Source organism: Marmota monax, unplaced genomic scaffold (assembly GCF_021218885.2).
Source record: "Marmota monax isolate L192 unplaced genomic scaffold, Marmota_monax_Labrador192_F-V1.1 WCK01_AAM20220418_F8-fsc00284, whole genome shotgun sequence".
Taxonomy (NCBI): domain Eukaryota; kingdom Metazoa; phylum Chordata; class Mammalia; order Rodentia; family Sciuridae; genus Marmota; species Marmota monax.
This window is the reverse complement of record NW_026694275.1, coordinates 914,139-932,150: the sequence shown is the minus strand read 5'-3', so window position 1 is coordinate 932,150 and position 18,012 is coordinate 914,139. Positions and strand designations below refer to the sequence as shown.

The following is an 18,012-nucleotide window of genomic DNA, read 5'->3' as shown; positions in this document are numbered from 1 at the left end:
AGAGCGCTAGCCTCGCATGTGCAAGGCCCTGGGTTCGATCCTCAGCACCACATAAAAATAAGTAAATAAAAGTTATTGTGTTCAACTACCAAAAAAAAAAAATAAATATTAAAAAAAAAGAGTAGAAGACATGACACAGACTTGGTAGATAGACAGTTTGAAAATAAGAGAGTAAATAATCTGAATTTGAGTCAAAGGGCACTGAAAGCCAGCAGAGTTCCAAGAATCTTTAAATGTCTTGATCCTTTGTTTACCTGTTTAATTCATAGGTTAGGATTAAGTGGCCAAAGAGAAAGGAAGGAAGCAAGAAAAGAAGGAAGTGAGGGGAAATGTCTTTATAAGAATGGATAAAAAAAAATGTGGCATTTATATACAATGGAGTATTACTCTGCATTAAAAAATGACAAAATCATAGAATTTACAGGGAAATGGATGGCATTAGAGCAGATTATGCTAAGTGAAGCTAGCCAATTCCTAAAAAACAAATGCCAAATGTCTTCTTTGATATAAGGAGAGTAACTAAGAACAGAGTAGGGTCGAAGAGCATGAGAAGAAGATTAACATTAAACAGGGATGAGAGGTGGGAAGGAAAGGGAGAGAGAAGGGAAATTGCATGGAAATGGAAGGAGACCCTCAGAGTTATACAAAAGTACATACAAGAGGAAGTGAGGGGAAAGGGAAAAATAATACAAGGGAGACAAATGAATGTCAGTAGAGGGGGCAGAGAGAGAAGAGGGGAGGGGAGGGGAGGGGAGGGGAGGGGGGAGAGTAGAGGATAGGAAAGGCAGCAGAACACAACAGACACTAGTATGGCAATATGTAAATCAATGGATGTGTAACTGATGTGATTCTGCAATCTGTATATGGGGTAAAAATGGGAGCTCATAACCCACTTGAATCAAAGTGTGAAATATGATATATCAAGAACTATGTAATGTTTTGAACAACCAACAATAAAAAATTTTAAAAAAAAGAAATTAGAATAAACACAAAGCTGAAATCACATTTGCAAATGAATGGTAGGGATGCCAAACTTTTCTCTGCTTGTAGATGAAGAAACCAAAATAGGCTTTTGTGGTAAACATTAATAAAGAGCAGGAGGCTTAACTCAAATACTAGGTTGAAGTCAGTGTGCTCAATGTGCTTAGAGAATTCAAAAGAGGATAGAGGTAAGATGAAAGACTGAAAATAACCCAGGAGATATTTACCTGTATTCAAGCAAGCCAAAAGTCTACCCATTTCCTTCTTTCTAAAAAATAAAGAAAAAAGAGTTTTCAATTGTTCTTAACCTTTACTATAGAAAAGAACCAGAAACAGACACTATTTGTACCAGATAACTTGGCTAAAAAATACAAGTGTGCAGTTTGTTGTTCAAGGCTCTGGTCTATGATTTTGATGCTCTTTTCCCCACTATAAGATGAGTTTATTTGGGGCTGGGGTTGTGGCTCAGTGGTAAAGCACTTGTCTAGCATGTGTGAGGCACTAGGTTTGATTCTCAGCACCGCATATAAATAAATGAATAAAATAAAGGTCTGTCAACATCTAAAAATAATTTTTAAAAAGATGAGGTTATTCATCCTGAGTGCCCTCATACTTTTTCTCTCTTCTGTACTTACTCTCAGCAAAGGATTTCAATGTCTGAGAAGGGTTTTATGTTATAATATTGCAGGGTCATATAATTTAGGAGCAAATAATGATCTTTGTGTTTTATAAGCTTTTTTAAAAATAATAACTTTATTTATTTATATTTTTATGTGGTGCTGAGGATCGAACCCAGTGCCTCACATGTGCTAGGTAAGCGCTCTACCACTGAGCTACAACTCCCAGACCTAAGCTTTTTTTTTTTTTTTTTAATATTTTTTTAGTTGTAGTTGGACACAATATCTTTATTTTATTTATTTATTTATTTTTATGTGGTGCTGAGGATCGAACCCAGCGCCTCATATGTACTAGGTGAGTGCTCTACCGCTGAGCTCCAGCCCCAGCCCCCAGACCTAAGCTTTTTTTAAAGGAGAAATTAGAACCATTAGAACCTTTGTTTTAAATAAAATTGTATAGAAGTCTAATATGTAAGAAAAGATAAGGCTGGAGGTATAGCTCAGTGGTTAAGCACTTGCCTAACATTCATCAGGCTCCAAGTTCAATCTCCAGCACTGAATAATAAATAAATATAAGAAAAGTAGAGCTGTTTTGGTTGAACCAGGGTTGGATGAAAACCCAGTACCCCATCTTCCTGGAAGTCCTTGTGGCAGTACCACACACAATTTTCAGGGCTCTAAAGATTACCATTAAAAAACACTTATATACTACAGACCCTTCATTTTACAGATGAGGAAACAGACCAGGTGATGGGAATGATTTGTCCAAAGTGATGCGATTTGTGACAAAGTCAAGTTTACTACCCAGATCTCTTGATCCTCTGGCAAACTTCTCTAAGAGGTATATATTTTTTTTACAGAGGACTTATGGTTTCCAGTTCTGTATGTGAGGAGATTGGAAGTTGCTACTCTTTCTTAAAACAAGCAAAATAGACTTTTTCTAACAAAAGCTGAACAAACTGAACAAACAACAACTATTCATGAATCCATAAGATCAGTGAGAAAAAGGGTGAACCACTGCCATAAAGATTAGAAAGAGAGAGACAAGTTAATAGAGGGAGTCACAGCTTATTGGAGCAGAGACTCAAGAATGAAAACCACTGTGGGAAGCAAGTGCTGCAGTAATAAAACCTGAACCATAATTGACAAATCACTGGAGGCTTAGTCTGGACAAGTCTTAGAATTAAAAACTCCAGGGAGACTCAGTCATAAGGGGTCCACAGTTTTGTAAATTTTACCTCTAGTAGCTAAGCCAGGTTCTCAAAGTAGACATTGGAGAAGAATCCCTTAAAGCTTTTGACAGGAGGAGAAAAGGGAATCATTTTGAAATGTTCCAAAGCATTTGTTCTTCTTAAGACCTACTCAAGAGAAACCACTTAACCAGAACCTTACCTTATGGGGTATTATTAGAGCCTAACTGAGTTCAGAAAAGTGAAATAGTCATACCCAGTCCTGATCCACTAAAGGAGAAAAACCTGGGGAAGTTCTTGTGATGGATGTTCACAGTCCTATGGCACAGGCCACTAAAAGACTGAGGCCTAGTCATAGGACCACAGAACCCCCACCCCCCACACAAACATATTTTACCACCAAAGTATTAAAGCCTATGTACAACAGTTCCTTTTGCTTGTTACATCATGTCTGGCTATCAAGAAGAAATAAACATCATAATAAATGCCAAAAAACATGATTTGAAGAGAGAGCAACCATAAGAACCAGACATGGCAGGGATGTAGGGATTATCAGATGGGGAATTTAGAACAACTATGATTAATACTGTTAAGGGCTCTAATGGATAAAATAGCATGCAAGAACAGATGGGGCAATATAAGCAGAGTGAAGGAAATCCTAAAATAGAGCCAAAAATAAATATTGGAGTTGCAAAACATTGTAACAGAAATGAGGAATGCCTGCAATAGGCTTGTTAGTAGACTGGACACATATAAAGAAAGAATTTCTGAGCTTGAGGATATACCAACAGAAATCTACAATACTGAAAAATAAAGAAAACAATGACTGAAAAAATAATAGAACAGAGTATCCAAGGACTGTGGGACAACTACAAAATACATAATATATGTATAATGGGAATGTCAGAAGAAGAAGAAGGAAATCAAAACAGAAAACCTATTTGAAATAACAATGGCTAAGAATTTCCCCAAAATTAATTTTCACACCAAACCACAGATCCAGGAAGTTCAGAGAACACTAAGCAGGATAAATGCCAAAAAATGACACCTAGGCATATCGTTTTCAAACCACAAGAAATAAAATGTACAGAAAAATCTTCAAATAAGTCAGAGGGGGGAAATCTTACCTATAGAAGAATAAAAACAAGAAGTCTGTCTGCTCAGAAATGGTATTAGTCCGCTTTGTATCACTATAATGAAATACCTGACATAGGCTACTTATAAAGAAAAAGAGAATTATTTAGTTCGCAGTTTGGGAGTCTCAAAGTCTAAGATCAAGTAGCCTCATTGCTTTGATCTCTGGTGGGGGCAGTAGATGGTGGCACATTATATCAAGAATACATTTGTGGAAGAGTTTATATCACCAAAGAAGACAGAGAGAAAGTCAGACAGAGTGACTGGGGTCTCATAATCCCCTCTAAGGTTAAACCCTCAGTGACCCAAGGACCTTCCACTAGGTTCCATAGCATTTCCAATATTGCCACCCCACAGACCAAGCCTTTAATCACAATAATACCTTGAGGGACACTCAACCTACCCCCGAACTGTGGCAAAAACCATGAAAGAAAGAAGAGACAGGAATCAAATACTTAAAGTGTTGAGAGAAAAAATATTCACCAAGATAGAATTATATACTTTGCAAAATTACCCTTCAAAAGTGACGAAGAATAAAGGTTTTCTAAGACAAACAAAAACTGAGATGATGGTCATCTGTGATAAAACAGATGCTCATGAGATACTGAATTTGCTGGCATGTTGATCTTTCAACTTCCCAACCTTCAGAATTGTAGCAACTTTTTGTTGTTTAGAAGCCACCCAATCTTTGGTATTTTTGTTATAACACTCCAAATGAACTAAGAAATTTAGCTATTGCAATTAGACAAGAATAGGGGAAAAGGACATTTGGAATAGGAAGAAATAAATGAAACAGTCTTTGTTCATCTATCCAGAAAATCCAAATGAACTGAATAAACACAATCCTAGAACTAAGTGATTATAATAAGGTTGCAGAAAATAAGGTAACTATACAGAAGTCAAGTGCTTTCCAATATATCAACAAGGAGCAAGGGGAATTTGAAATTAAAAACACAATACCATTTACATTCATATCTCCCAAAATGAAATACTTAGGTATAAATCTAACAAAATGTATATAAGATCTATATGGCTTTTTGCCAGCACCAACTTTGGCTTCTGCAGTCCCCCCAATTTTCTTCATTCTGTTCTTGCATTTCTTTTGCTGTTTTCTCAAGGTTTCTTCCTTCTTATTCAGGCCATATCTTACCAGTCTATATTTTGGCTCATTTATCTTTGCATAATCCAAGGAATCTCAAATCATGCCACAGTTGTCTAGACACTACCAAAATTCATCCTGAATCCAAATAAAAAAAGATAATATCTGGTGTGGTCTTGTGCATTTTGACTAATTTTTCCCAATTTTGTCTTAAGTGCATTGCCTTCACAAGGTGAAGGATATTAATGGCTATTTGTTTCCTCTGAAGTAGTCAGTTGATCATGAAGTTTGTAGTCCAGATAGTTACTGTGTAATTCATGATGGTAGCCAATCTTCAAGAAGTCAGGTAGGAAAAGACACCAAGCTGATTCTTATTTATATGAGGCAAAAGACCCAGAATAACCAACATAATATTGAAGGAGAACAAAGTCAATGACTGATACTACTACTGACTTTGAAGCTTAACATAAAGCCATAGCAATTAGGACAGTATGGTATTGGTGAAATAAAAGACACATAGATCAATGAAATAAGAGTACAGGTCCAGAAGTAGTCCCACATAAATATAGTCAACTAATCTTTGACAAAGTAGCAAAGATATTCCTTTCAGCAAATGGTGATGAAACAACTAGACATCCTTGTGCAAAAAAAAAAAAAATTAATCTAGACACAGACCTTATACCCTTCAAAATATTTTCTAAAAATAAATATTAGACTTAAATGTAAAACACAAAAATATAAAACTTGTAGAAGATAACAAAAAAATCACAAATGACCTTGGGTATGGTTATTACTTTTTAGATACACCATAGTATATGTGATACATGGAAGAAAGAAATAATAAAGTAGATATCATTAAAATTAACAAAAAATTTATCTGCAAAAGACAATGTCAAGAGAATGGGAAGACAAACCACAATTTGGGGGAAAATATGTACAAAAGACACTTTTGATAAACAACTATCATCCAAAATGTACGAAAAACTCTTAAAACTCAACAAAAAAGAAATCAGCCCAATTTAAAAATGAGCCAAAAGGGCCCATGGTCTTTATTCTAAACATTTTATAAGAATTGATATTGACTGACTGGGAAATGTCTACATTTCCTAGTACTGTAAAACTGAAACCTGTTGATGAAGTTCTCATGGAAGCTTCAGTTAGGATTATGAGGGTTGATGGGATTAAGGTAAAAGTCTAAAGGAGAACAGGTATATCTGGACATGCTTTACATGACATTTTATGTCTCTTTTACCTGATTGTAGTATAGGGATGAACACTGTTATATGACTAGGGAATGTTCCTCTTACCCACTATTGTAAAACAGAAAGCATATAAGTCCACCCATAAGGTGATGCTAATTGGATATGCTGAATGGGCCATTTGAGGACATTTACTGACTTATTAAAAATTAACTGAAACTGGGCTGGGGTTGTGGCTCTGTGGTAGAGTGCTTGCCTAGCACATGTGAGGCACTGAGTTTGATCCTCAGCAACACATAAAAATAAACAAACAAAATAAAGGTATTATGTCCATCTACAACTAAAAAAAATATTTAAAAATTTTTTAAACTATCCCATGATTGAAGGACATACAGACATCTTGAAAACTGAAATATCCACAATGTCTTAGATAAAAAACACTCTAATGGGGATGGCAGTGCCCAGAAGAACTCCATAATAAAATGTCAGTTATTTTTACATGATCATGTTACCTGCAGAATGCAAGGAGGAGGTAGGTACTCAGAAGTTCTTTTTCCCCTAGGACTGACATTAGAATTGCACAAGGTGCTGTTGGAATCTACTATCACTTGGACAGTGTCCTATAAGCACCTCTCAACTAACCAACAAAAAGCTGCTTAGTTTATGGATGGCAGTTCCAGGGTAAACAAGCAACATCGTGTTTGGAAGGACAGTATTCTGATCAAACAAAGTAAAAATAAATCAGGTTGGCAGATTGCATGCTGTTTTCCCAGAAGTGGTAGAAGAATTAAAGAGTGATAAAGAAAATCCTTATGTTTGGGTTCTGATCCATGGGCAGTGGCCAATGGCCTGGTCGTATGGTTAGACAGAAGGGCCATAGAAAATTGGCCTATTGAAAAGATGCCTTTGTGGGGCATAGCCCTAGGAAAATCACTATGGGAACCTGAGAAGTGAATTCAAGTTGGACATGTTGATCAGAAGAACCCCTCCAGGTTCAGAAGGCAATTGAAATCAACAAGTAGATGTTGAAAGCCACAGCCCAAGGGGCCCCAGCAAACTTCCAGCTGCTAGCAAACTTCCAGCTGCCAGCTGATGATTGGCTCACAGTGGCCCCAGCAAACTTCTAGCTGCCAACTGATTGGCTCCTCTGCGGTGATGCTTATTGGGCTGTTTCCCTGCCCTTTCAGACCACAGAGCTGCTCATTGGGGGACTTTTTTTGGCTCTGCTCAGGCGACCCAGCCAATCAGCCTCAAGAGCAGGAGGAGTGAGGGAGGTGCAGAGGCTTGTGGGAAGCAGGTGGTGGCAGTTGGGCTCTGAGGGTTTTCCTGAAGAGCTGTGTGGTGCGGGGTGTGTGTGTTCTAAAAATAAAGTTCGTTTCTTTTGACAAAGTGGCTCCTGAATTGTGCCCAGCCAGACTGCGGCAAGTAGATATTCCTATTTTCTCTCTAAGATTGTGGGGAAGGGTGTTGGTATGAGTACAATTCTTCCTGAGTAGGCAAGATACTGGTATGATGACCATATTTTTACCTTCTTTCCTTCTCCACATCACTTCAAATTTGTTGGCTCCCTGATGAAGTAGTTGCAGAACCATGGCTGCAACCATAAGTGCTAAAAACAGGAATGATTTCAAAGCAAGAAACTATATATGCATTTATTTTATTTTATTTTTGGTACCAGGGATTGAACCCAGGAGCACTTAATCACTGAGCCACATACCCAGCCTTTTTTTTTGAAAAATATTTTATTTTGAGACAGGGTCTTACTAAGTTGCTTAGGGCCTCACTAAGTTGCTGAGGCTGGCTTTAAACTTGTGATTCGCCTGCCTCAGCCTCCTGAGCCACTGGGATTACAGGTGTATGCCACCGCACCCAGCTCTATTTATTTTTTGATGTGAGGAATTCCTGTGTTGCCCAGACTGGTTTTGAACTTGTGGACTCAAGCATTTCTCTTGCGTTAGGGTCCTGAGTGCTGAGATTACAGACTTGCATCACCATGCTCAGCTACTATATATTTACATCTTTTAAACTGAATTCCCAAGAACCTCATGGAGCAGATTGTGCCTTTATCCTATCTGGCAAAATGGGGTTAATGCAGCTGCACTGCCTAGCGATCAAGATGGACTACTAGTTCTCTATCTATATAACCCTACCCCATATAAATGGGAATGAACTGAGGGAGAGGCACTTGCTAGACTAGTATTGCTTTCTGCAATCTAGACCAGCACAGTGGCTGAATCTAAAGTTCCTTCCAAATGTGGACATTTTGGTTAAAAATTGAGAAAAGAAGAATTAGTAGCTGAAAGTAAGGCATGGACAAATGGGCTATGTAATAAGTGAAACCCAGTATCACATCAACACTTCAGTATAGTCTCAGAGTAAGAGATGATACTGTCTCTTAGTTTAATTAAACCAGACACCTGAAAAGACAAATCCATATACCATATATTGCTAAAACCACTTTTGCTTTTGGAACACGACAAAATTGAATAGAAGCCTGGAAACATACTGTCCTTAACCTGGGAGATAATATTATATGATATAATGATGGACTGGAAAAAATTATTAATGACTAAATGCGATGCTCGTAGTGTGCCAAGATTTTTTAACTATTATGATCCTTTTGTTACAAGGGATCTATGGTTAAAGACCAGGAGACAGCTGTGGTATGATAAATATTCTTGGTCTTTGTCCCTGATTCCTGACACAAAGATCCTAAAATTCTTGGAAAAAAAAAGGAATAGACTAAAAACCTTAACAGAAACCTCACCAAAGAAAAAATATATATGGCAAATAAGCATACGAAAATATGTACCACATCAAATGTCAGGGAAAATGAAAAAATAAAACAATGAGACATCACTATACACCTATTAGAATGACCCAAATCTAAAATTTTGACAACATCAAATGTAGCTGAGAATATGAAACAACAGTAGCTCTCATTTATTGCATATGGGACTACAAACTGGTACAGCCACTTTGGAAAACAGTTTAGCAGTTTGTTATAAAACTAAACAGTTTTACCACATGGCCCAGAAGACACACTCCTTAACATTTACCCAAAGGAGCTGAAAAATTATGTCCACATAAAAATCTACACATAGATGTTTATAGCAGATTTATTCATAATTGCTAAAAATTGGAGGCAACTAAGATGCCCTTCAATAGCTGAATGAATAAAAATGGTACATTAATACAATATAATGTTATTCATATTCAGTGCTGAAATGATGTACGATATCAATCCCAAAAAGACAATGGAGGAATCTTGAATGCATATTACTAAATGAAAAAAGCCAACATGAAAAGGCTACATACTATATTATTCCAACTATATAACATTCTGGAAAAGATCAAATTATGGAGACAGTCAGGGGTTGATGGAGGAGGAACGAATAAATAGTTAGAGCACAGAGGATTTTTAGGAAAGTGAAAATGCTCTGTATGATACTGTAATGATGAAAACATGTCATAATATATTTGTCAAAACCCATAGAATATACGCTGTGAATTCTAATGTGAACTATACACTTTAGGTGATTGTGATGTGTCAGTTCATGTTTGTGAGTTAGTAATGACTGTATTCCTCTGGTGGAGAAAGTTAATAATGGGGGAGGTTAGGCAGGGAGGGGGGTGGGGGTACATGGGAATTTCTGCACTTTCCTCTCAATTTTGCTGTGAACCTGAAACTGCTCTTTGAAAAGTCTTAACTTTTTGGTGCATGTTGCAGGCGGGTGCTGGGGATTTTAGCCAGGGAGGCTTTACCACTGAGCTACATTCCCAGTCCTTTAAAATATATATATGTTGCAGGTGGACACAATACCTTTATTTTATTTATTTGTGTTATTTATTTGTATGTGGTGCTGAGGATCAAACCCAGGGCCTCACACATGCTAGGCGAGCGCTTTACCACTGAGCCACAACCTCAGCCCTCCCAGTCCATTTTACTTTTTATCTTGAGACAGGGTCTCACTAAGTTGCTGAAGGCCTCACTAGTTTGCAGAGGCTGGCCTTAAACTTGTGCTCCTCCTGCCTTGGCTTCCTGAATCACTTTGATTATAGGTTGTATCAATGTGATTCTGCAATCTGTATATGGGGTAAAAATGGGAGTTCATAATCCACTTGAATCAAATGTATGAAATATGATATGTCAAGAGCTTTGTAATGTTTTGAACAACTAATAATAAAAAAAAGGATATAAAAAAAAAAGAATGATTATAGGTTGTACCACTGTGCCTGGCTAAAAAGTCTTAACATTTAAAAAATTAAATAAAATGAAAATTTAACAGAATAAAAGCCCATTTAGCTAAAAAAAGAATATGGAAGTATTGGCAAAATTATCTAAAGAAGTTTACAGAATATATGGTATAGCATACCTGATAAGACCATTGATCTTATCAGGAAGGGGTTTAATATTACTTAATAAACATTGTGCTTCAGGAAAAGTAGCAGCTTTCTCACTGATAAATCTTAAAAGTCTTACAAGTTTATATAGAGCAACTTCTCAAATAAATTTTATTAATTTGAATTTCAGCTGAGCTAAAGTTGACTTCTTTACTATTTAATTCATGGACTAAATATAAAATAATCTAGGAAGGGTCTATTAAAGCAAATAAATAATACAAATAAGAATAAAGACATGGACATGGAAAGGTATGTGTATTTATAAGACAAACATCTTTTAAGTAGTTTAGCACATAAATTGTTAGTACTTAGGTAGATGTTGCTAATTTAAACCTACAAGAATTTTAGAAGAGAAAATAACTTTTTAAATTATCCAGTTCAGCTTTTTAAATTTTGCAGATAAGGAAAATGTAGCTTAGAGAAGTTAAATAAGTTGCCATTGCTTAAGGTAAACAGAAGTCACTAAAAGAACTGAAACTAAAATTCAATTCTCCTAACTTTCTCATTGAATTAGGTGCTTAGAAAAAAAAAATTTACAGGCTAGTGTAATTGTTGTTATATCAAATGCTAACTTCTACCTGAAACTGCTAGAAGATGTTCTCTATTACTACCTCTACTTGAAAATAATAAATTTTTAAATGTTCTATTTTTAAATATTTTATTATTTATATATTTAAATGTTCTATTATTTATAATTAATTCAAACAAGATCCCTTCCCTTACCCTTTACCTAAATAATACCAATGATTGAGGTTTGACTGCATGTCACAATTGCATGGAATGAGATTAAGGTGTTCTTAAGAATTGACTTTCAGTCAATTTAAATATTGAATGGAAATTATGTGTCAGATGGTATCCTAGGTTCCAGAGATGCAAGGACAAATACAAATAGTTTTATCCTTCAAGGAGCTCTTACAATCTTAGTTTCAAAGTGTGATCGCCTTCTTTTAAAGTTTCCTTCTTTCAAAACAACCACCAAATAAATCCCAACAATTTTATTGCTGAAAATTTCAAAGATGTTCAAATGTGCAAAGACAAGTATAATAAATTTCCATGTACCTATCACTTAGCTTTACTAATTACTAACACACCATCCATCTTATCTCATTGTTATCGCCATCTATTTTTCTTCCTATGTTATTTTGAAGCAAATTTTAGACATCACATAATTTCATCTATATATATTTCAAGGATGCATCTCTAAGAGATAAGGGATTTTTTAAAAAATATATACATGCATAATCATTACATGCCTAAAAGTTAATAATTTCTTAATACCAAACATTTGGTCATTATGAAAATTTCCAAATGCCTCACCTTCATTTTTTTTCTCTTTTCTCCATTTTTAGTGGTGCATTATAATTGTAAATAATGATGGGATTTGTTGTTACATATTTGTACATGCACACAATGTAACAATATAATTTGGCTAATATCACTCCAAGCACTTCCCCCCTCTCCCCATCTCCTACCTCCTAGTCTCTTTCCTCTATCATCTTTGTTTTTAAGATGTAATACCTTTCTAATTGATTCATACAGCCTGTGAAGAAATGGCAAAACTTATCATATGTGCTTGGGTAAAATCTGTAATATGATAAAACAAGTTATACATCCAATGCCATCTCAGTTATATTTCCCAAAAATTAATTCAAAAAATATACTGACACCAAGTTGCAAATATAAAAAAAAATATGGTAGAGATTCATTATCACAAAGCTCTTGTCTGAGCAAATAATTCAGAGACGGGTGATAATTTATCTGGAAGCTATCCCTAATTCAAATCATGAATAGAATTTTCTTTCAAATCATCAGGAGATAATGAACTTTAGGCGCAAAAAAAATGGTGCCCAAATTCTTCCATGAATTGTTAAGTTTGGTGTCTTATACCATAGAAATTGTGAGTAGAAACATATTTGAATGCTTGTTGGCTGACCTGATAGAGAATCAGAATCAACAAGCTATTCAGGTTATTTGTTCTGCAGGAAAGTAAAAGAAATGTCTATATTTGAGTCTACTATTAAGAAAAGGGGAAACATGCAATATCATAATCAGATCATATATAACATTACTAAAGGTTTATTAAGTGCCTGGCACTGTTTTACATGTTAACTTATACCCTGGCTTCTCTTCAGATTACATAAATCTTTTGCCTTTTATTTTTTTTTTTTTTTTTTTTTTTTTTTTTTTTTTTAATTTTTTATTGTGGGTTGTTCAAAACATTACAAATTCCTTGACATATCATATTCCACACTTTGATTCAAGTGGGTTATGAACTCCCACCTTCACCCCATACACAGATTGCAGAATCACATCAGTTACACATCCATTGATTTACAAATTGCCATACTAGTGTCTGTTGTGCTCCGCTGCCTTTCCCATCATCCACCCTCCCCCCTCCCCACCTCTCCCCTCCCCTCCCCTCCTCTCTCTCTACCCCCTCCACTGTATAACCCTGAGGGTCTCCTTCCATTACCGTGCAATTTACCTTCTCTCTCCCTTTCCCTCCCACCTCTCATCCCTGTTAAATGTTAATCTTCTTCTCCTGTTCTTCGTCCCTACTCTGTTCTTAGTTACTTTCCTTATATCAAAGAAGACATTTGGCATTTGTTTTTTAGGGATTGGCTAGCTTCACTTAGCATAATCTGCTCTAATGCCATCCATTTCCCTGTAAATTCTATGATTTTGTCATTTTTTAATGCAGAGTAATACTCCATTGTGTATAAATGCCACATTTTTTTTATCCATTCGTCTATTGAAGGGCATCTAGGTTGGTTCCACAGTCTTGCTATTGTGAACTGTGCTGCTATGAACATCGATGTAGCAGTGTCCCTGTAGCATGCTCTTTTTAGGTCTTTAGGGAATAGACCAAGAAGGGGAATAGCTGGGTCAAATGGTGGCTCCATTCCCAGCTTTCCAAGAAATCTCCATACTGCTTTCCAAATTGGCTGCACCAATCTGCAGTCCCACCAGCAATGTACAAGTGTACCCTTTTCCCCACATCCTCGCCAGCACTTGTTGTTGTTTGACTTCCTAATGGCTGCCAATCTTACTGGAGTGAGATGGTATCTTAGGGTGGTTTTGATTTGCATTTCTCTGACAGCTAGAGATGTTGAGCATTTTTTCATGTACTTGTTGATTGACTGTATGTCCTCCTCTGTGAAGTGTCTGTTCAGGTCCTTGGCCCATTTGTTGATTGGGTTGTTTGTTCTCTTATTGTCTAATTTTTTGAGTTCTTTGTATACTCTGGATATTAGGGCTCTATCTGAAGTGTGAGGAGTAAAGATTTGTTCCCAGGATGTAGGCTCCCTATTTACCTCTCTTATTGTTTCTTTTGCTGAGAAAAAACTTCTTAGTTTGAGTAAGTCCCATTTGTTGATTCTAGTTATTAACTTTTGTGCTATGGGTGTCCTATTGAGGAATTTGGAGCCCGACCCCACCGACTGTAGATCGTAGCCAACTTTTTCTTCTATCAGACGGCGCGTCTCTGATTTGATATCAAGTTCCTTGATCCATTTTGAATTCACTTTTGTGCATGGCGAGAGAAAGGGATTCAGTTTCATTTTGTTGCATATGGATTTCCAGTTTTCCCAGCACCATTTGTTGAAGATGCTATCCTTCCTCCATTGCATGCTTTTAGCCCCTTTATCAAATATAAGATAGTTGTAGTTTTGTGGATTGGTTTCTGTGTCCTCTATTCTGTACCATTGGTCCACACGCCTGTTTTGGTACCAGTACCATGCTGTTTTTGTTACTATTGCTCTGTAGTATAGTTTGAAGTCTGGTATCGCTATACCGCCTGATTCACACTTCTTGCTTAGCATTGTTTTTGCTATTCTGGGTCTTTTATTTTTCCATATGAATTTCATGATTGCTTTCTCTATTTCTACAAGAAATGCCATTGGGATTTTGATTGGCATTGCATTAAACCTATAGAGAACTTTTGGTAATATCGCCATTTTGATGATGTTAGTTCTGCCTATCCATGAACAGGGTATATTTTTCCATCTTCTAAGATCTTCTTCTATTTCTCTCTTTAGGGTTCTGTAGTTTTCATTGTATAAGTCTTTCACCTCTTTTGTTAGGTTGATTCCCAAGTATTTTATTTTTTTTGAAGATATTTTGAATGGAGTGGTTGTCCTCATTTCCATTTCAGAGGATTTGTCGCTGATATACAGGAATGCCTTTGATTTATGCGTGTTGATTTTAAATCCTGCCACTTTGCTGAATTCATTTATTAGCTCTAATAGTTTCTTTGTAGAGCCTTTTGGGTCTGCTAGATATAGAATCATATCATCTGCAAATAGTGATAATTTAATTTCTTCTTTTCCTATTTTTATGCCTTTAATTTCTTTCGTCTGTCTAATTGCTCTGGCCAGTGTTTCGAGAACTATGTTGAAGAGAAGTGGAGAGAGAGGGCATCCCTGTCTTGTTCCAGATTTTAGAGGGAATGCCTTCAGTTTTTCTCCATTCAGAATAATGCTAGCCTGAGGCTTAGCATAGATTGCTTTTACAATATTGAGGTATGTTCCTGTTATCCCTAGTTTTTCTAGAGTTTTTAACATAAAGGGATGCTGTACTTTGTCAAATGCTTTTTCTGCATCTATCGAGATGATCATATGGTTCTTATTTTTAAGTCTATTGATGTGGTGAATAACATTTATTGATTTCCGTATATTGAACCAGCCTTGCATCCCAGGGATGAATCCTACTTGATCATGGTGTACAATTTTTTTTATATGTTTTTGTATCCGATTCGCCAGAATTTTATTGAGGATTTTTGCATCTAGGTTCATTAGAGATATTGGTCTGTAGTTTTCTTTCTTTGAAGTGTCTTTGTCTGGTTTAGGTATCAGGGTGATGTTGGCCTCATAGAATGAATTTGGAAGTTCTCCCTCCTTTTCTATTTCCTGAAGTAGCTTGAAAAGTATTGGTATTAGTTCTTCTTTAAAGGTTTTGTAAAATTCTGCTGTATACCCATCGGGACCTGGGCTTTTCTTAGTTGGTAGTCTTTTGATGGTTTCTTCTATCTCCTCAATTGATATTGGTCTGTTTAGGTTTTCTATATCCTCCTGACTCAATCTGGGCAGATCATATGACTTAAGAAATTTATCTATGCCTTCACTATCTTCTAATTTATTGGAGTATAAGGATTCAAAATAGTTTTTGATTATCTTCTGTATTTCTGAAGTGTCTGTTGTGATATTGCCTTTTTCATCCCGTATGCTAGTAATTTGAGTTCTCTCTCTTCTTCTCTTCACTAGCATCGCTAAGGGTCTGTCGATTTTGTTTATTTTTTCAAAGAACCAACTTTTAGTTTTGTCAATTTTTTCAATTGTTTCTTTTGTTTCGATTTCATTAATTTCAGCTCTGATTTTAATTATTTCTTGCCTTCTACTTCTTTTGCTGTTGTTTTGCTCTTCTTTTTCAAGGATTTTGAGATGAAGTATGAGATCATTTATTTGTTGTTTTTTTCTTTTTTTAAGGAATGAACTCCAAGCAATGAATTTTCCTCTTAGAACTGCTTTCAATGTGTCCCATAGATTCCGATATGTTGTGTCTGTGTTTTCATTTATCTCTAAGAATTTTTTAATTTCCTCCTTGATGTCTTCTATAACCCATTGATCATTCAGTAACCTATTGTTCATTCTCCAATTGATGTATGCTTTTTCCTTCCTTCTTTTATCGTTGATTTTCAGTTTCATTCCATTATGATCAGATAAGATGCATGGTAATATCTCTACTCCTTTATATTGTCTAAGAGTTGCCCTGTGACATAATATATGATCTATTTTTGAGAAGGATCCATGTGCTGCTGAGAAAAAAGTGTAACTGCTTGATGTTGGGTGGTATACTCTATATATGTCAATTAGGTCTAGGTTATTAATAGTGTTATTGAGTTCTATAGTTTCCTTATTCAACTTTTGTTTGGAAGATCTGTCCAGTGGCGAGAGAGGTGTGTTGAAGTCTCCCATGATTATGGTGTGGTGGTCTATTAGACTCTTGAACTTGAGAAGAGTTTGTTTGACGAACATAGCTGCACCATTGTTTGGGGCATAAATATTTATGATTGTTATGTCTTGTTGGTGTATGGTTCCCTTAAGCAGTATGTAGTGTCCCTCTTTATCTCTTTTGATTAACTTTGGCTTGAAATCTATTTTATTTGATATGAGTATGGACACGCCTGCTTGTTTCCGAAGTCCATATGAGTGATATGATTTTTCCCAACCTTTCACCTTCAGCCTATGTATGTCTTTTCCTATCAAATGCGTCTCCTGTAGGCAGCATATTGTTGGGTCTTGTTTTGTGATCCATTCTACTAGCCTGTGTCTCTTAATTGGTGAGTTTAAGCCATTAACATTTAGGGTTATTATTGAGATATGGGTTGTTCTTCCAGCCATATTTGTTTATTTCTGTTACTAAACATTGTTTGTTTTCCTCTTTGATTGTTTCCCCCCCCCCTTTACTGTCCTACCTCCCACTGTTGGTTTTCATTGTTATTTTCCATTTCCTCTTCCTGTAATATTTTGGCTAGGATGTTTTGAAGAGATGGTTTTCTAGCTGCGAATTCTTTAAACTTTTGTTTATCGTGGAAGGTTTTAATTTCATTCTCCATCCTGAAGCTTAATTTTGCTGGATACACAATTCTTGGTTGGAACCCATTATCTTTCAGTGTTTGAAATATGTTATTCCAGGATCTTCTAGCTTTCAGAGTCTGTGTTGAAAGATCAGCTGTTATCCTGATTGGCTTGCCCCTAAATGTAATCTGCTTCCTTTCTCTTGTAGCTTTTAAAATTCTCTCCTTATTCTGTATGTTGGGCATCTTCATTATAATGTGTCTAGGTGTGGATCTCTTATGATTTTGCACATTCGGCGTCCTGTAGGCTTCTAGGATTTGGGATTCTGTCTCATTCTTCAAGTCTGGGAAGTTTTCTTGTATTATTTCATGGAATAGACTGCTCATTCCTTTGGTTTGGAGCTCTGTACCTTCCTGTATCCCAATGACTCTTAAGTTTGGTCTCTTAATGTTATCCCATATTTCTTGGATGTTCTGCTCATGGTTTCTTAACAGTCTTGCTGAGCTGTCTATGTTCTTTTCCAGTTGAAATACTTTGTCTTCATTGTCTGATGTTCTATCTTCTAAGTGTTCTACTCTGTTGGTAGTATTCTCCATTGAGTTTTTAAGTTGGTTTATTGCTTCCTGCATTTCTAGGATTTCTGATTGCTTGTTTTTTATAACCTCTATCTCCCTGTATAGTTGATCCTTTGCTTCCTGGATTTGTTTGCGTAATTCGTTGTCGAAGTGATCTTTCATTGTCTGATTTTGCTGTTTAATGTCTTCCTTGATACTCCAGATCATCTGAAGCATGTATATCCTGAATTCTTTATCT

At 36.1% G+C, this 18,012-nt stretch overlaps 1 protein-coding gene and 1 pseudogene across 1 annotated transcript in view; both read right to left on the bottom strand.

Moving 5' to 3' along the window:
• The window catches only part of Tex11 (testis expressed 11), a 271,569-nt gene that overhangs the window by 76,635 nt on the left and 176,922 nt on the right, over positions 1-18,012 (bottom strand). The window contains exon 18 of the mRNA XM_046467052.2: positions 1,209-1,249. Within this exon, the coding sequence (XP_046323008.2) occupies positions 1,209-1,249 (41 nt within the window). The remainder of the gene's footprint in view (positions 1-1,208; positions 1,250-18,012) is intronic.
• On the bottom strand, positions 3,229-5,340 carry LOC124108588 (small ribosomal subunit protein eS24-like; annotated as a pseudogene).